This window comes from Syngnathoides biaculeatus, chromosome 14, assembly GCF_019802595.1.
Source record: "Syngnathoides biaculeatus isolate LvHL_M chromosome 14, ASM1980259v1, whole genome shotgun sequence".
Taxonomy (NCBI): Eukaryota; Metazoa; Chordata; class Actinopteri; order Syngnathiformes; family Syngnathidae; genus Syngnathoides; species Syngnathoides biaculeatus.
The window spans coordinates 13327071-13349534 of NC_084653.1; the positions used below are offsets into that span (position 1 = coordinate 13327071).

Below are 22464 nucleotides of genomic sequence, written 5' to 3' on the forward strand. Positions count from 1 at the left end.
TAGTGTCTGTCTATGTGTGTTGCTACACTCTTCAAACGTCCAAAACTGAAAGCCAAATAACACCGACACATAGATTTTATGTGGTAGCATTAAGCCAGTGGACATGAAGGTAAATTTTTATTGTTGTTCTAAATAGACTAATTCACTTACTTTTAAGCTTAGTTGGACAGTAAACCTCAACTGGGAGTAGCAATAAACAATTTGAAGCCTCTTTTTCGAAGAACTGTTCACTAGCTACTAAAATGTTGCTTGTTGTGAAGTGAGATGAGTTCACTAGAGCTGAATGAGATATGAGATATCTCAGATAACTCATACTCATAACTCAAATTTTTCCTCACAGGTCAAAGCAAAAAAAAAAAAAAAAAAAACTGGCCCAATGATAGGTATCTAAAAAAATCTAAAAATCCCATGTCGGGTCACTCATATTTCAAGGCACAACTGTACTTACTGTACTTACAGGTATGAATTTTAGTGCCCTTGCAATTGGGAAAGGAGAGCCATAATTGCTGAGGCAGTTTTCAAGTGTTTATTGAACACCAGGAGAGCACTAAAACACGGTAACCACACTCACACAGCCAGTGCTCTCACCAAGACAATCAAATACAGACATTACACACTCTCAAAGGCACAAGCATTTATAGACAATACGATACAAGATATAGTATTTTGTTTGTAATTTTTTTTTCCTCTTCAAATATGTTTACATGGTAACTGTTTGCCGTTGGGATGAACAGGTTTTCCCAATAGAGGCTATTGTGAAAGAATGTTGTTGAGGATTACTATCTGACTGACAACATCCTTTTGTCCTCAGAGCCAAAACACTCCAAGAGTACCGTGCTCTGCTCAACACATGAATATCTTCACACTCATTAACACCAAGAACCCACTGAGCAGCTTAGGACCGGTGCCGTCTGCACCTCGGACGAGTGCAATGAAGATATTTTCATGATGTGTTTGATGATGTGTGGGATGGATGACCACGCCAATATTTGGGACACGTGAGAAGAAAACATTCACTGCACCCGCATCAAATAATATTTAGCTGTGTTTTAATGTATAGCTAAATTCAGACAGGTGTTTAGAATATTCTGGTTATGCTATTTGGCTACATTAAATTAAAAACACCTTTCACTTCTACACCACAGCACTCACAATGCTACACAAATTAGCAACTCTCATACAGCTTCAATGAAATTTGATAATTTATTATTTCTCCAGTGGTGACCCACTGGTTAAATCCGAAGCCCAACTTCTTGGACAGGAGGTACTGAATCACAAGCTAAGAATGTTAACGTGATTGCTTTCACCAGCCAGAATGCTGTCATCATTAAATTGTGCACCCGCAGCATGAACTCATCACAGGTAAATAACATGGGAGACAATCTCAATCAGGCAAACGCTCTGTTCCTACAATGGCTTCAAATCGGTTAAAACTGCACAGATCACTGTGATATACCCAAGTTTTCAAAGTTTCTTGTCTCTGGAATGAATCAAATAATCACATTTTGGAGAACACACACAAAGTTATCTTATCCTCTGGCACCAAAACAAAGGCAATATTATAAATATTTGCTGATTTATTTTGAACCGATTCCATGCAGCGTGCTAACAAAGACAATCCTGGAGAAGCAAATCATCTCTTTGCATAACGGCAAAGCATCCTAAGAGGAAGCTTTAAAAAAGGAAGCAAGCACAGACGTGCAATCCAATCATCCTCTACTCAACAATAGGAGATGTAATAGGTCCATTTGCATAGGGTTGAAAAGTCCATTTCATTTTAAACCGGTGATACACACCACAAGGTACAAAGTCTAATAGCATCCAAAATGAGCCCTTTTATGCCTTGGGAATAATGCACACTTTTGATGACACACTGACAGAATCGACAAGTTCTAATATGTGTTTATTATCGTAGTTCATATTTCAAATGATATTGCGAGCAGTATTCTCATGATGTTCTTAGCATTTAGCTAAATAGGGAAATAAAAAGTATTCACCTTCAAGCATTATTATCTACCTTACTGGAATTGACTGTCATTGGATTATGCAGGCATATGAATTCAAAGGTCGAGGGAAAGTACGTTTCAGACAAGTCGAGCGGCAGTGAATTTAACTTTTTTTATGAAGTCCAGAAGCAATCTTTTGTATTCTATTCTATAGTACAATATGACTCGGCAATCGCATATTCTGTATCTAGAATCAAGTTAAAGGTATTATTTTTACACACATGGATTCACTGTACTCACATTCCACACTGTAGTGTCTACGACCTTGAGTTTCGTAGATTTCAAAAGGTGATGCCTGGCCAATTTGTGACATGGGATTCAGCAAGAAAGTGTGGAATTGGCTGTTGTTAGCTCAGGTTAGTGGCTGACTGGCTTTTAACTTGCAAATCGATACATGAGCAAATCTATTTTTTTGAGACTTGGTGTCAGTTGTGGCAATAGAAGCTTGTGTGTCAATGTGGTAGTTTATGTGTAGCTATTGTTTCCGTTTGTTCAATAAAACAATTGAAAGTGCAGTATCTTTGCCCACTTCTGGAAGCATCACAATACCTTCTAACTAGCAGTGGTAGGTTATATTGAATGAGCTAATATTTATGTGTTGTGTTGGGTACGATTGCCATGATGTTGTGGTATGTCTGTTCTGCATTGCAGTAGCCACGTCGCATGTTACCTTGATTTTTAAAGGGGAATTCTGAAGGTTTGCATTAACAGTGTATCCAATAGGCCACGTAATATGTACTCTATCTTGACAATGTGATGTTAAATCCTCTCTCATTTAATAGTGTTTTGAAAAGATTTATTCGACAATTACGAATTTTCAGGGGTGCTGCCATTTTCGCTAGTCAAATGACCTACGTGGGCTGATGTGACGTGTTACGTGCCATTCCAAACACTCGATTACACCATCATGCCCAGCGCTGATTTCTGGGACAAGCCAAAATAAAGATAGATATCCTCATCTGATGAAGAAATAGCAGTATTGGTTGATTGGGACGACTGAGGAATATTTCCATACAGAACCTCTGGCTGTAAATAAAGCTGGCAAGTGGTGGAGCCGTGAGCTCGCTCCCCGCCGAGCCCGGAGCTCGGTCGGCCGGGGAGCGAGCTCCACCGCTCTGCTGTTTATAATGTTGAATATTCAAATGGTTCTTCGGCGGAATGACGTGGAGTCTGACGAGCTCGCTCCGCCGAGCGGCAGAGCCGTGAGCTTGCTCCCCAGCCGGGTCGCGAGCTCCGGACCTTGTGGGTTTTCTCTGGGCACTCCGGTTTCCTCCCAGATCCCAAAAATGTGCATCAATTGAAGACTGTAAATTGCCCATAGGTGTGGTTGTGAGTATGAATGTTTTTTCTCTGCTCTGTGATTCCTGGTAACCACTTCACGGTTTTGTCATGATCCTGCCGCTCCAGCACAAGCTGTGCGGGTGCGCTAATTGGGAGGCACACACCTGTGCCTCATGCGGGCTGATCATCCCCCGTATATTTAGGACCCAGTGACAACTGGTCAGCCGCCAGTTCGTTGACCTTTATGTCCCGTTCCAGCACTCTCGTACTCCTGATTGATCCTGTGTGTGCCGACCTTCGTCCGTTCTCCGACCAACCTTGCAAGCCTGACTCCTTGATCCTTTTGCCTGCGTTGATTGTTTCCCCGTGTACCGACTCCTGCCTGTCCGCTCATCTGTTCTCTTTCCCCGACGTCACAACTACCGCTGCCGCACCGGACTGCCTGCTCGATCCCCGACCTCTGCGTACAATAAACGTGTCTCTTCTTGAACTACCTTGCGTCTTCCGAGTTCCTGCATTTGGGTCCTACCTCTCGTTCCGATGGGACGTGACAGGTTTACCCCGCCTCCTTCCCATGGATAACTGGGATAGGCTCGAGCACTCTCGTAACCCTTGTGAGGATAAGCAGGTCAGATAATGAATAGATGGATGGAATTCACAAATAATGTACTTTACCACTCAGAGATATAAAGGTGTACACATATATATTTTTTATGTTATCATGTCTGGTGTAGGCAATACGAGCATGATAACGGGATGATCTTATCTAGCTCACAGTGACCTTCAACCTGTAATACTCCATCCAAAATTAAGTTTCAGTCCCTGCTAGGCTGCGACACAGCGGCAGCCTATTTTCCCCAAATACAGATGGGCTCCCAGTGGTCTCTAAATAAGGTCCTGGTGGCAACAGGGAGATCAGAGACCGTGGTCATCAGAAGGACGTGAGAGTCAGTTTTCCTCAGCTCAACGCTGCCACAGACCTGCAATTTCACTTCTGTGGAGCAGATGCGATATAGAGTCTGCTGAGTGAACACAGCGGAGATGCGTGTGCTCGACTGTGGCTATAAGAAGTGCCACCCAGAAGGAATATTTGGAATTACTTTGTCCGAGTGTAGTAATAAGGTCAGACGTCCTGCGGTCATTTAGATGAAAAAATGGCTGGAGTAAAGGATGGTGTGGACTAACGGTTCAAACAGGATGACCCACCTTTTGATTGTTTCAGAATAAAGCAATCTCTTTGCGTGAACACGGTTTGGTAAGGGAATTTTTGCTTTCTTTACAACTCGTCATGTTTTTAGTTTGTTTTTCTTTTGGGAGGGGAGGAGTTTGGTTTCGCTTGCTCCATATCTTGAAGGGCGCTTCCTTTGCAGACATTCAAAAAAGAAGACATGCAGGCCCGTATGATGAAATATCAAAGTAGTAAATCTGCAACCAAAACACTCAGGTCTACTAATGTCCAGACACTTGTTATGGTTGTTGTGCAAGCTGAGAGTGTGTGCTGAAGTGAGGTAACCAGATTTGTACATTGTTTTAATCGCCGTCAACTTTTAGGAGTCCCATTTGGGGGTGTCATTTATAATTCAGCCTATAAAAAGCCAGAAAAGGTGACAGCACTTGCCTCCGTTGTGCATTTTGACACCTCAGTGTTTAACAAAGTTATTAAGACAATGGCTCCTTTAAATGAGGACCGATGACAATTAGCAAAATATTTCTGCAATGTTTAATAAAACAATTTTTAGAAGCTTTTCAATCAAACAAACTTCCATTCCAACATGTCATGTAATCTGCCAAATTTATGTAAATAAGGCAAAAGTAGATTCTCTTCAAAAACAAATTGACGAAGATATCTAAGTTTTCAACCTCCCAACCTGCATGCTACAAAAAGCTCTAAATCTGTGTATCTTTGTGGAAAATATGGGAGAGTGTTGTTGGCCTCCAAACAAATAACCCAGAGAGGAGAGAGCACAGCAGTAATTCAGCGGTGCACTGAAGAACCATTCCTCAGAGGAAATGCTGTGTTTACATACCTCTAAGTAGAAACCCACATGACCACAACAGCAAATGCTTTTACCAGAAAGAACAGGACACAAGAACGCAATGGGGCCATAAAAATGCACACACATACGCAGATATTTGGTTTGAGACCTTCCACTCGCAGGAGAGGACCAGAATGATAAAACACTGGCCTGTGATAAAATGAAGCATGTAATGTAAAAAGATGGATGAAAACATACCTGTCTCTCCCCACAGAGTGTCGTGGCTATCAATTTGCACGGCGTACTCATTCTTCACTGCCAGCAAGCTGCTCACAACCTGCCAAGAAGAAACTTTGATAAATGGCGTAATGTTTCAGCATAAAAGATCAAATAAACCGCCACAATGGTATGTTAATTTTGAGTGAAAACAACGGGTCATGGGAACAACATCGTGATCCAAACAAAATCCTTCACAATGAAATGTTGACCTCCTACAGGTCTCAAAGAATCCTTTTACATTAAATACTTAGTTCTTTAGTTATTTGGATGACCATGTATACAAAGAGAGGGGGAAAAAAAGTTGAATCTGTTTCTGCATTATGGGGGTGGGTTAGTGTTTTGTGACAGTCCTGGCATACAAGGTCTTGACTTGAGATAATGGATGACTAATGGCACGCAAGGGAACTGGTTTTGCTACGATTGTAAATTTAAATCGCAGGTGAATGACATTACAATATTTCAGATGGAATATGTAATGAGAAAATAGCACTCTACAGGAAAGTAGTTTATGAAATTTACAGTAACGACTTAACTACTGTATATAACAGTTAAAAAACAATAGTTTGTGGATCAAAATTTCATGCTTTAATTCAATGCCCATAGAGTTTTTGGTGTCCATGGCTTGAGCACCAGGACAGGGACTAAAATGCATAGACAAACTACAGATAGCTTTGATGATAAACTAAGATGCAGAAATATTAGTTGCTTTTTCTAGCAGGTTAAGAATACAGAATATACAAGTAAGCATTTTTATATTGTCTGTCTCCATTAGTTGCTATCATTTGTGTTTAAACATAAGTTATGAGTACCACTATATCAATACTAGCTTTGTTACCAAATCGATGGTGTTTCCCATTACAGATTAGCATTAAGATAGAAGACCTTTGAAAGGCAAAGTTATGTGGTTGGGTTCCATACCCTCCCCCTTTATTCTTGACCGTGTCCTTTTTTTGAGTAATTATGATATAGCTACAGTTGACAGGGGACTCTCCTTCTTCTTTGACGATTGCATCATGGGGTTTATGGTTCAATAAAATAATATTTGCATATTTTTCCCATTTATCTACATCAATTTATAGCACATTTTAACATTCACACAAGGAGTTTTCATCAAGATATGTTGAAGGGTGAATGATGTGCATGCATTAAGCAGACCTGTGTATGTCCCATGCTGGCTGCTCCTATCAGAGCCTGCTGCAGGGCTCTGCTCTTCAAAGTGCAGTCCTGCTGCTCCCCCTCGGCACTCCATAACATCTCCAGGAGGTACTGGATAATATCTGGATGTCCTCGGAGAGCGGCATGGACAAGAGCGCACTGGCCGCTCTTATCTACATGGTCGACCTGGCATATGCATTTTTTTAGTGTATTGCTTTTCGCAGCATGAATCTATTACATGGGTAGCCGTTGCAGCGTGGTTAAGAAGATAACATATCAGTGTTCACTACTGTGATGAGTTGTAAGTAGACCAAATTTTGTATCTATGAATGGTTGTCATGACGATAAAGAGAATTATTCTATTCTTCTAGTGATTGGAACATGATGCATTCCTAAACTTCTGCTTTAATGTAATAATAGTCACTAAAGCTGTATAAAACATGATGCTTTGACAAACCTCAAAGCATTTGCTCACCTTGGCCCCACGCTTGCAGAGCATCATGACAAGACTCAGGTGTCCCGCAGCCGCTGAGTAGCAAAGGGGGTTCATTCCGTTTTCTGACACCACCTCCACGCTGGCGCCGAACTCCAGCAGCAAGGAGGCAATTTCCAGATGGCCGAGGTGACACTGGACGCAGATGACTGGCGCGTTGTTCAGAACTTCGGTGCGGTAATTGACGTTGGCTCCACCCAACATTAGCAGACGACTCACCTGATATGCCACAAAGACAGTCAGCAAAATTGGGCTCCTCACTAAAAGTATAATAAAACTATAATATACATTAAAGATGTATAAATGTACAGTAAGACTGAGCCCTGCTGTGAATATTCAAGATTTAAAGTTGTCTAATTTGAAAGTTTATCCAGTAAATATAGTGTACCACAAACTACGAACCCAAAATAGTATCATTTGAATCACATTTTTACTCTTAAAAACAAATTGCAGATGCTTACAGATGCTTGATAGCAACTCAGCAAAAAGGCACAGGTGTTTTATTTTTTTGGTCGCTTCCACTTGACAAAGATCTCTCATTCGACATGTGTGACAGGTTAGCGGACAAAAAATGTGCGAATAGGTAACCTTGCAAATGCCGAACATTGAATATGCAATACTTTAGTCCATTTTAAATAATTGACCCCTCCGTACAGGGCACTTAACCACGCCTCCTGAAGTGACGTCACGCCACGTGCGCTGACGTAAGACAAACAGTAAAAATGGCAAATACAATACAATACATTCTGAACTGAGACAGACTCCATGCTTCTGATTTCATTCAAATCAACGATATATTATAGATTCTAAATACAATACATTCTTAACTGAGAGAGACGCCATGCTTCTGATTTCATTCAATCATTCACACGTAGCAATGTTATGCTAGCGGAGAACGTCTCATTCATTTATACGAGACGTGTATTAAAAATCAAATTTAGGTCATATCTTCGTGCAAACACAGTCTGGTTAAGCTTCGGTCGCGAGCCAGCAAGAAATCAATATGTTTGTGCAGTCCGATCATCGCTAAATATCGCTCAACAAAGAATAAGTGTGTCAATCGTTCACACGTAGCGGTGTTATGCTAGCAGAGAACGTCTCATTCATTTATACGAGACGTGTATTAAAAATCAAATTTAGGGCATATCTTCGTGCAAACACAGTCTGGTTAAGCTTCGGTCGCGAGCCAGCAAGAAATCAATATGTTTGTGCAGTCCGATCATCGCTAAATATCGCTCAACAAAGAATAAGTGTGTCAATCGTTCACACGTAGCGGTGTTATGCTAGCGGAGAACGTCTCATTCATTTATACGAGACGTGTATTAAAAATCAAATTTAGGGCATATCTTCGTGCAAACACAGTCTGGTTAAGCTTCGGTCGCGAGCCAGCACGAAATCAATATGTTTGTGCAGTCCGATCATCGCTAAATGACGCTCAACAAAGAATAAGTCTGTCAATCCTTCACACGTAGCGGTGTTATGCTAGCGGAGAACGTCTCATTCATTTATACGAGACGTGTATTAAAAATCAAATTTAGGGCATAATTTCGTGCAAACACAGTCTGGTTTGACACTTGTGCTTTGAACTGCCCTCAATTGTGATTGGTTCTTATTCTCTATATTCCCCCTGATTGACACTCCAGAATAGTACAGCACCTCTCGCAGTCCACCCGTAGTATACTGTAAGGACAACGAGCCTTATAGATAATGGATGGGTTGATGAATACAATCAATAATACTGTATATGCAAAGACCTGACTGATCTCAACTCTTGCTCAGCCTCACATCTAGACATGATGTTTTTCAACACCAACACCATGACAACAAACAATACCTTAACATTATTTTTTTGAAAGTATTTTAACAAGTATAATAGTTTATACCACCACATATTTATAAACTCGTCTGATCTCTTAGAAATGTTACCTTCATCTGAACTCAAGCATCTTCTCAAAGTAAAAGGGCATACATTCCACTGAAGAAAATCTCAAAACAGATTTTTCTCCTCTCCGGTATAAGGAAAACCAATAATACATGTGTAGTACAAAAGGGCACAGGGCCAAACGAGTATTCTGAGGACAGAATATGAAATAGTGTTAATTTGTTGGTTCTGAATAGATCTACTGTGACGGAGGACAGAACAAGGTCACTTTTGCAAATGTTCCATTGTGAGTGATGATGTACTCTCGCAGAATAACACACAAATGTATATTGGTGATGACAACATCTGAAATGCTAACACCTGTGACAAGCGGGAAAAAGACAACTTATCTAACCACAAGCCAGAAAGCATCAATCAGAGATAATGGACTTTCTTGAATAGGCTAATGTCTACTTTCCATACAAACAAAAGACGAAGTGCACAGCGTCTGAAATGATTTCAAATATTATTGTTAAAGGTTGTACAAACTCTTTGGTATTACTCATAACCAATAAACAATGTGCATAAGAGGGTAAAGACAGTCCCAAAAGCATCAAACAAAGGCGCAAATGGATCTACTTTGTGCATACTTGAGTTGATTGACTGGCCGGCATCAAAGATTGAATGTATTTGTGACGCTCTCATGTCTTCTTACACATTTTTGACATTTATGCTACGCATTTTATTTAACAGAGTAAAAAAAACTTGAGAGGGGTCATGCAACAAGAATGTACAGGTCTGTTACCTTGCCTCCTCTGTAACTGAACTTTACAACTAACGTGACCTATTTTACAGTGTAATTAATACAGCAGATGCCATTTTCCACTGAAGCCAGTGGAGTCTCTAGGCCCAATTGTCCACAACTACAATTCTGACGGTTTAAAGTAGATGGTTTATATAGTGAGAGTGCACATTTGACCTTCGTGCATCTACATTTACTATAATGTGACAGGGCTGAATGGCTTGTTTTTCCAGCCCACTTTTGAGTTACCTTATTTCATTTCCATTGTTCATAATCTCACTTACCATTAGCCAAGAGTGTGTTTTCATTAACTAATCACTGATTGTTTCCCATACACATAATAGTGGTGGGAAGTGATGAAGTGTCATGATGCTACCGCTCCAGCCCTTGCTGTGCGGGTGCCCACTCGGTCGCGATGATTGGGAGGTGCACACCTGCGCCTCATGCTGGCTGATTGGCCCCGGTGTATATAGAACCATGGGGACGACTGGTCCGGGGCCAGATCGTTGCGGTTCATGCCCTGTTCCAGCACTCCCGTATCTCTGATTGTATTCTCGTGTGCACTGACCTCCGCCTGTCCTCCGACCAACCCCGTCAGCCTTACTCCTTTGACACTTCTGCCTTCCTTGATCAATCTCCTGCGTACCGACTCCTGCCTGCCCGCTGACCTGCTCTCTATGCCCGACGTCCTGACTACCGCTGCTGCACCTGACTGCCTGCCCGATCCCCGACTGTGGAACAATAAATGTTTTTCCCGAATTACCTCTGCGTCTCCTGTGTACTCCTGCATTTGGCTCCTACTTTCGTCTCAATGGGTCGTGACATTAAGTACCGTAGTTATTGTACTCAAGTAGAGTTGTCAGGTATCAGACAGTATATATTTTTCTGAAAACTTTTTCTTTTACTCCCCTTATTTGAGAACAGAAATTTAGTTTTTTACTCTCTCAAAATGTGTTTTTTTTTTCAATGTTAAATTATAAACTTTAAATAGCAAAAACTAAGGTGACATCATGCATGCACAGACAAATATGCACACTTGCACTTTACACAAACAGTATACGACATTAAAATCTCCTTTTTTCACACAAAATGCATGTTAGGTAATAAAGGCAGACTGTAACTGTAACAATGACTGCTAACCTAACGGAATATCTAAAATGGGTGAAAAAAAAACACAGAAGTAATTAAACAACACCCAGATTCCATTTGATCAGCGAATGGTGAACAGCAAATATGTGAAGGTTCCATATACTTTTAATATTGACTTTTTTCCTCATCTGTGCTTTTCCTTAAAGTGGGGGTGGCATCCCCGTAAACATTCCAAGATAGATATTGTAATGAAAAATACATATAACAGTATTTACTTCAATGTCTATACGAAAAAAAAAAGTGAGCGGAGAGCGCGTTATCCATGCACAAAGTTGCGCAATTGAGTGTCCCTCGACATCCAAGTGGTGGCCATATTAGTCGCGTCATCTGTCCTTGACGTCATCATCACTTCCGCCGTTGAAAACGCGCAGTGCCTGCTACTATGGAAGCCGAACAACGGAGCTATTCGGATTTTTCCAACGCCTCTTCTGACACGGAAGCTCTTTTCGAAAAGGACAACACAACACAACCGAGTGAAGCTATCGGGGCAACATTACACTGTTGTTTCGAGCCCTCAGGGCAATATTACACTATTGTTTGGAGCCATATTCAGATGATATGCCGTCACGGCCAAACCGCATCCCGTCCGATCCACTTCCGCAGTGGAGATGAGCCATTGGGCTCATCGCAGCCGGCCAGTGTGGCTTATGACGGAGCCGAGCGGTGCTGCTTTGTGTTCACAGTCGAGCCGGCGCCCTTCATGCTCGCACACGACTGAGTAACGCATTCTCGGCTGGGTTCTTCAGAGCCGCCCCCGTCGCAAAGCCCGACGCGCAGCCTTCGCGGAAGATGTGACCACGGAATGCAGCGCCTCAGCCGGTGTGGCTGAGTTTTGGCCCGCGTGCTATATAAGGAGGGGGTGGAGCTGAGCTATGTTGCAGGCTGAGTGAGACATTGTTGGCTGACCCGCACATCGACACATTTCATACGCGGATCTTTTGTTACGTTATGAGAGAGACCGATTACGTGGTCCGCCCCAAACTATTTTTTTTTAGTAACTGTATACACACCTACCTGTTATTTGGAACCCACGAAGCTCTCGTCCTCTGCACCCGTGCAATCCATTTTTCTCAACGAACAGGGTCTCTTTCAAACTTATGAAGGGTAATTCCATTCTCCCGAGTGTTCAAGCAATGTCCAGCAATGTAATGAGCCGGCATTTTGGGTAACACGAAAGAACAACGAGCTACCTTCCCAGAGGTAAAACTAATGGAAACAAACGAGTCCACGAGGGGGCGCCACTTTACGTCACTCCCTGCTTCTTCTCGACAACAAATCCCTGAGAAGGTTTTCATGGCGGGAGTTACAAAAAGCTGTTTACGTCAAAATCATGTTTTGTGGTGAAAAAACACATGGGACCATATTGGCTGTGGGTTTTTCATTAATAATATACCAAAAATCATCCATTTTATGACACTTGAGCTTTAAGTACAGAGTTTGAATAATGTTACCACCTTTGACACAGTCTCACCTTCACATTGGGAGTATAGAGGTTTCTCAGAGAGGCTAATGCTGCAGAGAGGCCATCGGCACTGCTGCTGATCCAAAAAGCTTGCAGCACAGTGGATGACACACCCGTTTTCTTGCTTAGGCCCTACACAGCAAGCAAGCAACAACTTAAATGCATACAAACACACTTCCATAATGCATAACTAAGGCTAAATATGACATCTTTGTGATTGTCCCCATTCTTTGATGACCACAGTCAAACACACAGGAATGGAACACCAATAATGCCCCTAAAAGGAATGCACGTACGCACTTAAACCAGAACAATGAGTTTTACGAGCATCATTCTTACCTTGAAGATATGTGCCTTAAGAATGTGGTGTCCCAATTCCATGGTCTGTTGCCGATTCAGTTTTCCTTCTTGACGGGACAGCATGAATGCAATGAGTGCGTGACCCGTCCTGTGCAAGACAATAGAGCAGTGTTTCTCAACATTTATTGCACCAAGGCACCCATTTTACATTCGAAAAATCTCGTAGCACAACACTAAACATAAAAGTATGAATACTTACCCAGAAATACATTTAGTGTGAAATGTGGGTCTATTTAATTTTACACAAAGCTGATATACTCGTAGAAATCCATGACTTATTCGGCTGTCTGAATGACAACAGGTAGATGGACGGGTTAATTGGGTCTTTTTCCATCGAGTGGAAGAGCATTTTATAGTTGTGCCTGTCACTATATGTGACTATCCCATCCATCCATCCATCATCCATCCATCCATCCATCCATCCATCCATCATCCATCCATCCATCCATCCATCCATCCATCCATCCATCCATCCATCCATCCGTCCATCCGTCTGTCCATCCGTCCGTCCATCCATCCATCCATCCATCCATCCATCTTCTTAGCCGCTTATCCTCACAAGGGTCACGGAAGTGCTGGAGCCTATCCCAGCTGTCAGCGGGCATGAGGCAGGGTACACCCTGAACTGGTTGGCAGCCAATCGCAGGGCACATACAGTCAAAAGCCAAACTCACAATCACACCTAGGGGCAATTGAGAGTGTCTAATTCATGTTGCATGTTTTTGGGATGTGGGAGGAAACCGGAGTGCCCGGAGGAACCCCACACAGGGACGGGGAGGAAATGCAAACTCCACACAGGAGGCCAACTCAGAACTGTGAGGCCAACGCTTTGCGGCTGCGGCACTGTGCCGTCTAAATAAAGATATATTTGGATATAAATTAATTCACGAGTAACCGTTTTCAAAAGAACCCTCCTATTGTTGGCTGTTTTAGAGCCTTTGACTTATCTTCAAGACCCAGAGAATATGATGTTCTCTGACAATATATACACTGAATCGAAAAAAAAAAAGAAAAAAAAGAAAGAGCGGACTCTTTTCTTTCATCAGTCAGAAACTTTGCGTCTATCTTTTCAATTTTCTGTTTTTGACAAATCACCTGTAGAACATGGCCTGGTTTCACCAAAAACACTGGTCTCTGACAAAGTAGTGGGGGAAATGAGGTTTTTTGCATGAAAAGAAACTACAAAACACGAAAAATGATTAAATTTATATATACATAGCAACCAGTTCAGCTCCTGCCTACCCCGCCTCCTGCCCGAAGATAGCTCGGATAGGCTCAAGCATTCCTGCGACCCTTGTGAGGACAAGTGGCTCACATGAAGATTTCCTTTTTTTGTATCACTGTCTGAAGTCAAATCAGACTAAACCTCTTGTGTTTCAGGTCGGTCACGATCACAAAAATTCTTTAATTTTGTTACAGAATTCTGTATTATTTTTCTCTGAGGTCGAAGATTTACATACACATAAAGTACTGTCTTGAAAGAACATGGCATAGATCTGTTTGTCATTATGGTTGTTTACAAACACTAATTTTGCAGACAAGCTGGCAAGAGCCTCTCAACACCTACCCATAGAAAATTGTATTTGACGAATATAATCACTGTTTGCAGTGAACGGTTGGATGCCAGTTGACAAATATAAACAACCACGACAGTGAAGGAGTTAAATAATATTTTGAGATTCCTCATGTTGTAGGAAAGAAAAGCAAGCTAGCTAAAGAATAAGACACTGGTATAATACCTGGTCAAAATTTAAAAGACCAATTTATCAGGTATGTGCTATATCATTAAGAGATAGAAGCCCAGCTTCCTTATTCTTATGTCATTATAAAGGACATGCATGATTGGAGATCATTTTGATTGGGTTGAAATTCTTTGTAGTCAGAAATACCCGCAGCATGCCATCTTTTATCTGCATATTCATCTCCACTGCCAAATCTCAAGCCTTTGTTTTAATGAATGATTAGAATTATGAAACTCTGCTCTGAGGGTGGACGTAGGAATCAGCTCTTTGTGAGCACAGATAATGCAGAAGACCCCAGGAGGGAAAAAAGCAAACACAATTGATATAATCTTGTTGTCTTCAGTCTTTACAAAAGCCTTTTTTAATGTCTGTTGAGGGTGGAATCCAGCTGTTATTTCTTAACACTGGTATCAAGACTTACATTTTACAGTGGCCATATAATTATCACATTTCTTTGTTGGCAATTTGTTTGAAAATAGTTGCATTTTCCCCTACTCCTTTTCAGACAAGTGGAACATAGTGTTTCAGTTTAGGAGATTTATAATGTAGATTTTTTTTGTTTTGTACTGCATGTTTGAAATAAACTTCAATCAATAAATAGTTTGGTCACATTTGTTGAGGATGCTGCCACCACACAATGCTCATGGTTTGTAACAACATCAATTACAGTGGTGCCTCAATATACGAATGCCACGACGTCCATGTTTTACAAGTTACTAGTTGTCATTTTGTCAATTTATGGCTTTATTGAGAGTAAAAAAATTGGCTTACTAATGAGCTTCAAATACTCAACCATGAAATGGTTGCAGAAAAAAACTTCATAACATCCTACGACCATCAGTTCACATTGCTAACCTTAAAGTGAAAGTCATGATATTTGTTATTTTCTGGTCAGTTTGTTCAGTTTTCTTTTGTGCCAGTAATTTACCAAAGTTCCTTTTTCTAACTGCGGGCCTTAAGAAAGTGAGTGGTAAGAAGAAGCGGATGATGTTCATTACATTAGAAGCATGAAATCATGGAAAATATGAGCGAGCCTGGTGAAAAAAAGTCAGCAAAAGAAAAAAAAAAACTTAAGTGAGAAACAGTTGCAAAAACAATTTACTCTTTACATTTAATTCTATTCTTTTAATAATGTATATTTTTATACTGTAGAATACTAATGTTGTTGTTTTTTTTGTGGAGAGGGGGCTTCACTGGATTAATGGCAGATCCATTATCTTAATGGGGAAAACTAAACTGGATCATGGCCACCAGATTAAAGTCCACGACTTACGACCACACAAAATGCTACCCTTACTTTTCTCATTTTTAAATGTTATGAGCCACCACATGTACTGTGCTTGATTACTTTAATGAATTTCAAAAACATGGCAAGGAAAAAGCGTAAGTAAGTGGTAGCTACTGTAGATTGTATTTGAAGAACGTCTGCAATGTTGTGATGATGTTCACCTTCGACTGAAAATTTGATCGCAGAGTTGCTGACGCTTGTCCACTCATTGAAACCAGTTGCACAATTTCACATTGTGCGCAAGAGTTCAGCCGTGCTTTGCCACATAACTGTGCGATGTGCTTGAACGGAACAAGGTAAACTTCTAAATCAAGGCAGCGCTGTGTGTTTAGCTGGGAGCATTGGATTATAATGCAAAGGACTAACCTCGGGTCACAGAGGAAGTCGGTGCTCTCCCCGTCAGCCCTCCACACAAGCCACTCTCTGAAGGACGGGTGGCAAAACATGCGGGTCTTGTCGCGGCGTCTGATGAGGAAACCCGACAGCAAGTCCATGCGTTGCTGAAAGTCCTCCCAGGGCAGCTCCCCTCGTACGTTGCCGGCATTGATTGCGTGGAACAGTTGCTCATCGGTCATGGGGTGCAGCGACGCCAGGGCCACATTGAGGATTGGCAGCGAACGCTCAAAAGCCGAATTGGTCATGAACTTCATGTTGCACTGCAGCTGGTATAGCTCGGCCAGTGAGACGGGCACAACTTTGTAGCTCGAGCTCTTGATCACCAAGTGGCCTCTCTCGAATAGATCCAGGGTGAGTTTGAGATACAAATAGGAGCCCTGGCTGCGGGAGATGAGGTGGCCACTGAGCTTTCCCACTGTGGCCGGATCCGCTTTACCATTCAGGCTTATATTGTTCATGATGTCCTTGCTGCCATTGATGCGGTACTGGATGTAGGCATTGAGGTCGTTGCCTATTTCTTTATTGTCCATGAAGTCATCCAGCGAAATCTTGGAGAAGGGCAGAAGGCCGGTGATCTCCTATGCAACACAGGTAATAAATAGCAGAGAATTGAGTAACTATAAAAGTACACCTTTAAGCTCAAATGAAAATGATAAAACAGCCAGAGCACTTATCTATTGTTTCAAATATTTACCACCTGGCAATTTGGAGTTGGATGTTTTCCTCCCCTGAAAATTGCTGTTTTTATAATTTATATTTTTTACTCTATCACCAATGGGTGGATTCTTTGTAAGTCAGAGGAAAAATCCTTGAAACAATACAAACCCATCATGGCGATGTCAAGGTTGATTCATCAAGAGCTAACTCCAAACCATCAAAAGCTGAAGACATCCTCGGCCTGTTTGTCATGCGTCACACCTTTTTTTTTTGCATGTGTGATAAATATCAGAGGAGCATTTCAGAGCAGTTGGTGAACTGAACAAACACACTGAGTCGTCAGGTTCGTGTAGACACTTCGTACTGGAAGAAATGTGGCTATGAAGTAGCCAAGTACTTACATTTGGGTATTGAGACAGAGTAATGATACTTGATTATGCCATTATGTCTTTTAAATGTGACAGAATAGTAATATTTTCACTGAAAAATAACACTGAGGGTAATTTGTCATTACAATTTGTCATTACAGACCTTTTTAACATCCAACTGCATATTTTTCAAACAGTTTTGCCATATATTTGACTTAAACACAGCCTGTAACACAAGGCAATTTAGTTTTGCATGTCCCAGAACTCTAGGGGACACTATTTTAAAGCGGAGGTCTGAGCCACCGTCTACATTTCAATCTTTGTCCAGGGGATTGGAGAAATCAATGCACCCTAATCCTCCTATCTTCTGCTGTCCACATCTGAAGTAACTAACATTACTTGACGAGATAACATTGCTCTCATGAGACACACAAATGCGTACACGGATCCATGCCTAGGACTCAATCAGTCCTAATCCACTAAATGGATGCGATGCTGTTCAATACAAGTGTGTTAACTTCGCCATGGACCACCACCAATCTCAGACTGTCCTCTGAATAGGTATAACTTTCCAAATTCAGCGTGACAAAACTCTCAAGAGAGAACATAGTTAGGCAGTGAAGAATCAAGCCAATCAAGTCTTTCAACTTGAGACATAGCTCTGTATACTGCTGACAAAATAAAGCCATAGCTACACACACAATGGAATGTCACGGCTAAATCCATCCATTCACCCATTTTCAATAAGGCTTATCCTGTTCATGGTCATGCGATGCCGGAGCCTATCGGAGCTGACTTTAGGCAAAAGACAGGCTACAGCCCGAACTCGTCGCCAGTCGATTACAGGGCAGACAACTCTTCACGTTACAGTTACTAAGTGGAAAGTGAACCGAACCACTTGGACAGAGGTCAAGAGAGTGAACGATTACACCTTCTGTGACTCACAGCTTAATTATATGTTAAAAAATATTTCTCTTTTTCCTAATTCATTCATTTTCCAAGACACATAACCACACAAGGGTCGCATGCCCGCATATCTAAAAAGTCATCACCTTAATGAGTTGTTCCTTACCAGCAAGTTGACACGGACAGTGACAACCAGTTTGAGCCAAGAAGGGAACTTCGTTACGATTTTTGTAATGAAGGAGGCAATCGTGTCGCCGTAGTCAGGCTTATGGAACTCAGCTTCGTTCAGTCCATCTATCAAAATGATTAGATTCTCCTCTGGAATCTTATGCTCTGGAAACACATAGACACACAGAGTTAGTGTAGGAGGATGAGCAGTAATCTTTATAGAAATCACATCAATGATATCCAAACCTGACATCGAAACATCAAACGGCAATGTTTTTACCTTTACGAAGGTTGGCCAGAGGCTCAAGGACGCCCCTCCGGAAAGCGGCCATGGGGTCCTGGACGCAGGAGCGCAGACTGAGCATGCTCTGGAGATGGGGCTCTTTCAGCAAGAGTTCCCGGTATGAATTAAGCTGGTGTGCTCGGCACAACAGGGCAGCGATGCTGTGCACAAATTCTGGGACCAAGCAGGTGTATGTGTTGTCTGCTTGGCAATAATGATAGGCCACTACCTGTAACGCAACAAGATGGACACGTTATTTGAAGAGTCCTCGTAAATGGCACATTCAAAGACGACGCCCTAATGAAAATTCAAGACACTTGAAAGATTGTTGATAGCTTTGTCTCACATTTTCTCCCGAGTTTTTTTAAACACAATGAAAAGCTTCTATACTATACCATATACACACACAAGACCTATTCCTTTCGAATATTATTAACATATCTGTCTAAAACTGTGTTCACAGGCACTTCTGCTTTGCTGAACTAATACAGCCACCTATCAGGATGGTAATTAGACAAACATGATTATTGCAAACGCCTGTCTGCCCACAGGAAAAGGCCACTCTAATATGTATTTTTTTAACATAATGCCACTCCTGAGGTGGATGAATTACCTCAGTCAAGGAGAAATGCGGACTAACAGACTCAGACAGAATTTTGAATAATACACGTATTAATATCCAGCCAACTACCACAGAGCATCTGATTGAGACTACAAAGCACTTAAATCACCTGAAATAAACTAAATAAAAAATTCCCAGTTGGACCACTGGTTCTGACCAGACCAAGGTAGAAGTGCTTAAGAATGAACAGAGATGCCTGGGGAGAGCATAACACTCTCCTAATTCCACTCCAAGTTGGAGGAGCTGAAACACTTTCAGGGTCAGTGGGTGGAGGGAGCAGGTATCCTGTTCTTCCTTTGAATACACCTCAGTTGCTCACTGATTAGTGAGTCATGCAACTTTGACTAGCTTCCAGAATAGTCACGGTGTGTTCATCTCAAGCAAGCAGGCCAAAAAAAATTAAAATTGCTAACATTGGCTGAGCAAGAGGGAGTTCCAATGACCATTGTCTATTTACTTAAATAGTGAGCAACTAAAGCAATATAGTTTGGTGCAGTTCAATACAGTACAGTACGTCATCTTTCTGATTTAATCTGTAAAAAAGGTGATCTGCAACGTAGTACTTATTTGTTTATGTTTCCAGATGTGTACTCATGTCACACTTAAAAAAAAAAAAAGTTCAGTATCACATTATAACGTGATAAAGTTCATGTTTTTATGTGATACATTTCATGTCGTAACATGATAAATTCAATGCTTTAATGTAAAAATTAGCGTAGTGAGGTAGCTTGAAACTTTGCCCTGACCGGCAAAGGACTTCACATTTTAACCAGATTACATGTTAAAGCATTAAATTCATCATGTTAGAAAGTGAAAATTTTCACATTATACACACACATCACATATTAATGCAATATTGATCATGTTAAAGCACAAACCTTAACTTATCTACGGAACACTACTCATTAGTCAATGTTCTACTGTTGCAGCGACTGTTGATAGATGACATGGTGCAAACGCAATCCAGATCAAGACTGAGTACTATTTCTAACAGTACATGGGAGGGCATGAGGTAGTGGCTTCTGATTGCTGCATAAGGGTTCAAGGCACAGGCATACTTTCAAAACAATGTAGCATCTCACTATTGCCTCTTGAGGAACAGCACCTTATTCATTGTCAAATAAATGATCCCAATAACAACATCCCGCCTTTGTACCTTGGACCCATTGACCCCCACCTCACAGTCGTAGTGCTTTCGTGAAAATGTACCTTTGCAGCCAGCCGTTTGACAGCCTCCTCCCTGCGGCGTTGCATTTCAGGGGTTCCTGGACAGCTATTGGTCCTCAATGTATTCGTAGCACTCGAGGGGGGAGTTGGCTGCGGTGGCTGGGTGAGAGGAAGTTCTGAGCTTGACCCCACACCACCTAGGTGAGAGAAATGGTCCCATTAATGGCTGTTTTTGTTTTGGCGACCATCATCAGGGTATTTTATTGTAATAGTTTATCATGGAAATGTTTATTACTTTTAGGAGAGGCACTAGGACTGTTGGATGCAATCTGTCGCATGCGCCCACCATGGCAGCTCAGCGCGACCAGCCGCGAGATAATGGCTGTCTTCCCATAACCCACGCTGCCCACTACCACGACGCCATGGCTCTCCGCAGACTCGTTGTCCTTCAAGACATCTTCCAGCTTCTGGAAGAGCCAATCTCGGCCCACGAACACAGAATCCATGGTGATGCTGGGTACCTCGAACAACAATGGCTTGAGCATGATATCCACGGGTTTGTAGGGGGAGAAACGACCTGGGAAAATGTCAAGAAAAATGGAACATATAATTGAAAACATTCATCTTTCCAATACCCAGATAGGTTCAAAGTTGAAATTGGGTTCTAATCCAAAATCTGTTTATCTCCTCAGATTGCATATACAGTAAAAAAAAAACATATTGCAGCCACCTTTGGAGTCCTGGGGTGGCCTTCCCCCTGTATTGTGCCAGGGGAGGCGAATGGATGTACGGAGCGGTGTGTTGCGCTGTTCATCGAGATAGCTCAGGTCCTCCAGCTTTGTGGAGCTGGTTGCTATCGATACAAAAGAAGAAGAAAAAAAACAGACTGAAGGAAACATTCGGATGCATCTTGATTTGGATTATCACAAAAATCATAAATTGCTCAGTAGAGAAATAAATCATTCCGAGTGTGGTTTTATAGGCCATTTGCTGTCTTCATGTGGAGATAATGACACTTTTGCTGTTTGCTTGCTTATGGTGTAATGATACCGTTTTGGTGCAGCAGAACGTACTTGAAAGTACCCCCCAGTCAAACAATAAAACTCTTCCTCAACAAAAACAGACTCAACAATTGGAAGCTTTTTTTCTTCATAAAGAGGGTGATTTATGTATTTTTCAAGTGTCGGCTGGTATCATTTGAATATTCAGTGAAATAAGCGATTTGAGATTTTGATTGCTGTAAAAAAAAAAAAAAAAACATTCCCAGAACCCATTACAAATTCTGGCAGAGAGATTCTGATCTTAATATTAGTTGGACCAAAGAAAGAAAATTATCGACATCACAATGGATTTTTGGCAGAGTTCACACAAATCCCCACATTATACTGCCTTTCAGCCATTCCTGGTGTTTTTAATTACAATGCAAATGCTTCTGTCTAAACTGGCCGTAAAGGACATGCTCTTTATGTCAACAATTGAATTGATGTCACTCTCAAACAAGAGCTTAATCTTGGACCCTCATCAAGCGGAACAAAGTAAATTTCATCTTCATTTGTGGAACCACGATAGAACAGACTCATTGGGGTAGGGGCCTGGGGGGTGTTGACAGCCAACTCTCCTTGACAATTTGAAGCACTGAGGCTATATACAGCTACAGTATCCAGTACAGTACAAAATTACCAATTTGTAAGGTTTTTTTGAACCCTAGAACACCAAGTACAGTACAGAGTTATTGTAAATGAATGTTTAAAAAGAGCTTGAGAATTGTTGAAACTTCCACATTTTATCCAAATTTAATACAAGGGTGTGCTTGGTGCTGATGGTGCCATTGGTGACATACAGTACTCATATCATAGGTGATATCATAGGCTTTCATTAGATTTAATTTGTTTACTTCCTAGTTCCAAAGCCGTTGCCCAAGGCTTAAGACAAGAGGAAATTAAAAAAAAAAAAAGTTTCTGTTACAAAAAACATCATGTTCCAGAATCCAGGGATTTGTTTGTATTCAGCGTTAACACTGCAAGTCTATAGTGAAGAAAATAA

At 41.4% G+C, this 22464-nt stretch overlaps 1 protein-coding gene across 6 annotated transcripts in view; it reads right to left on the minus strand.

Moving 5' to 3' along the window:
• Nucleotides 1-22464, minus strand: part of tanc1b (tetratricopeptide repeat, ankyrin repeat and coiled-coil containing 1b) — a 129012-nt gene that overhangs the window by 17445 nt on the left and 89103 nt on the right. For all 6 annotated transcript variants that reach the window (XM_061841730.1, XM_061841731.1, XM_061841729.1 and 3 more), the window contains 11 exons: nucleotides 21152-21274; nucleotides 20717-20998; nucleotides 20464-20618; nucleotides 18630-18861; nucleotides 18348-18514; nucleotides 16221-16828; nucleotides 12804-12912; nucleotides 12474-12596; nucleotides 7173-7409; nucleotides 6698-6883; nucleotides 5522-5600 (listed from right to left, as the gene is read on the minus strand). In XM_061841730.1, the coding sequence (XP_061697714.1) occupies nucleotides 5522-5600; nucleotides 6698-6883; nucleotides 7173-7409; nucleotides 12474-12596; nucleotides 12804-12912; nucleotides 16221-16828; nucleotides 18348-18514; nucleotides 18630-18861; nucleotides 20464-20618; nucleotides 20717-20998; nucleotides 21152-21274 (2301 nt within the window). The remainder of the gene's footprint in view (nucleotides 1-5521; nucleotides 5601-6697; nucleotides 6884-7172; nucleotides 7410-12473; nucleotides 12597-12803; nucleotides 12913-16220; nucleotides 16829-18347; nucleotides 18515-18629; nucleotides 18862-20463; nucleotides 20619-20716; nucleotides 20999-21151; nucleotides 21275-22464) is intronic.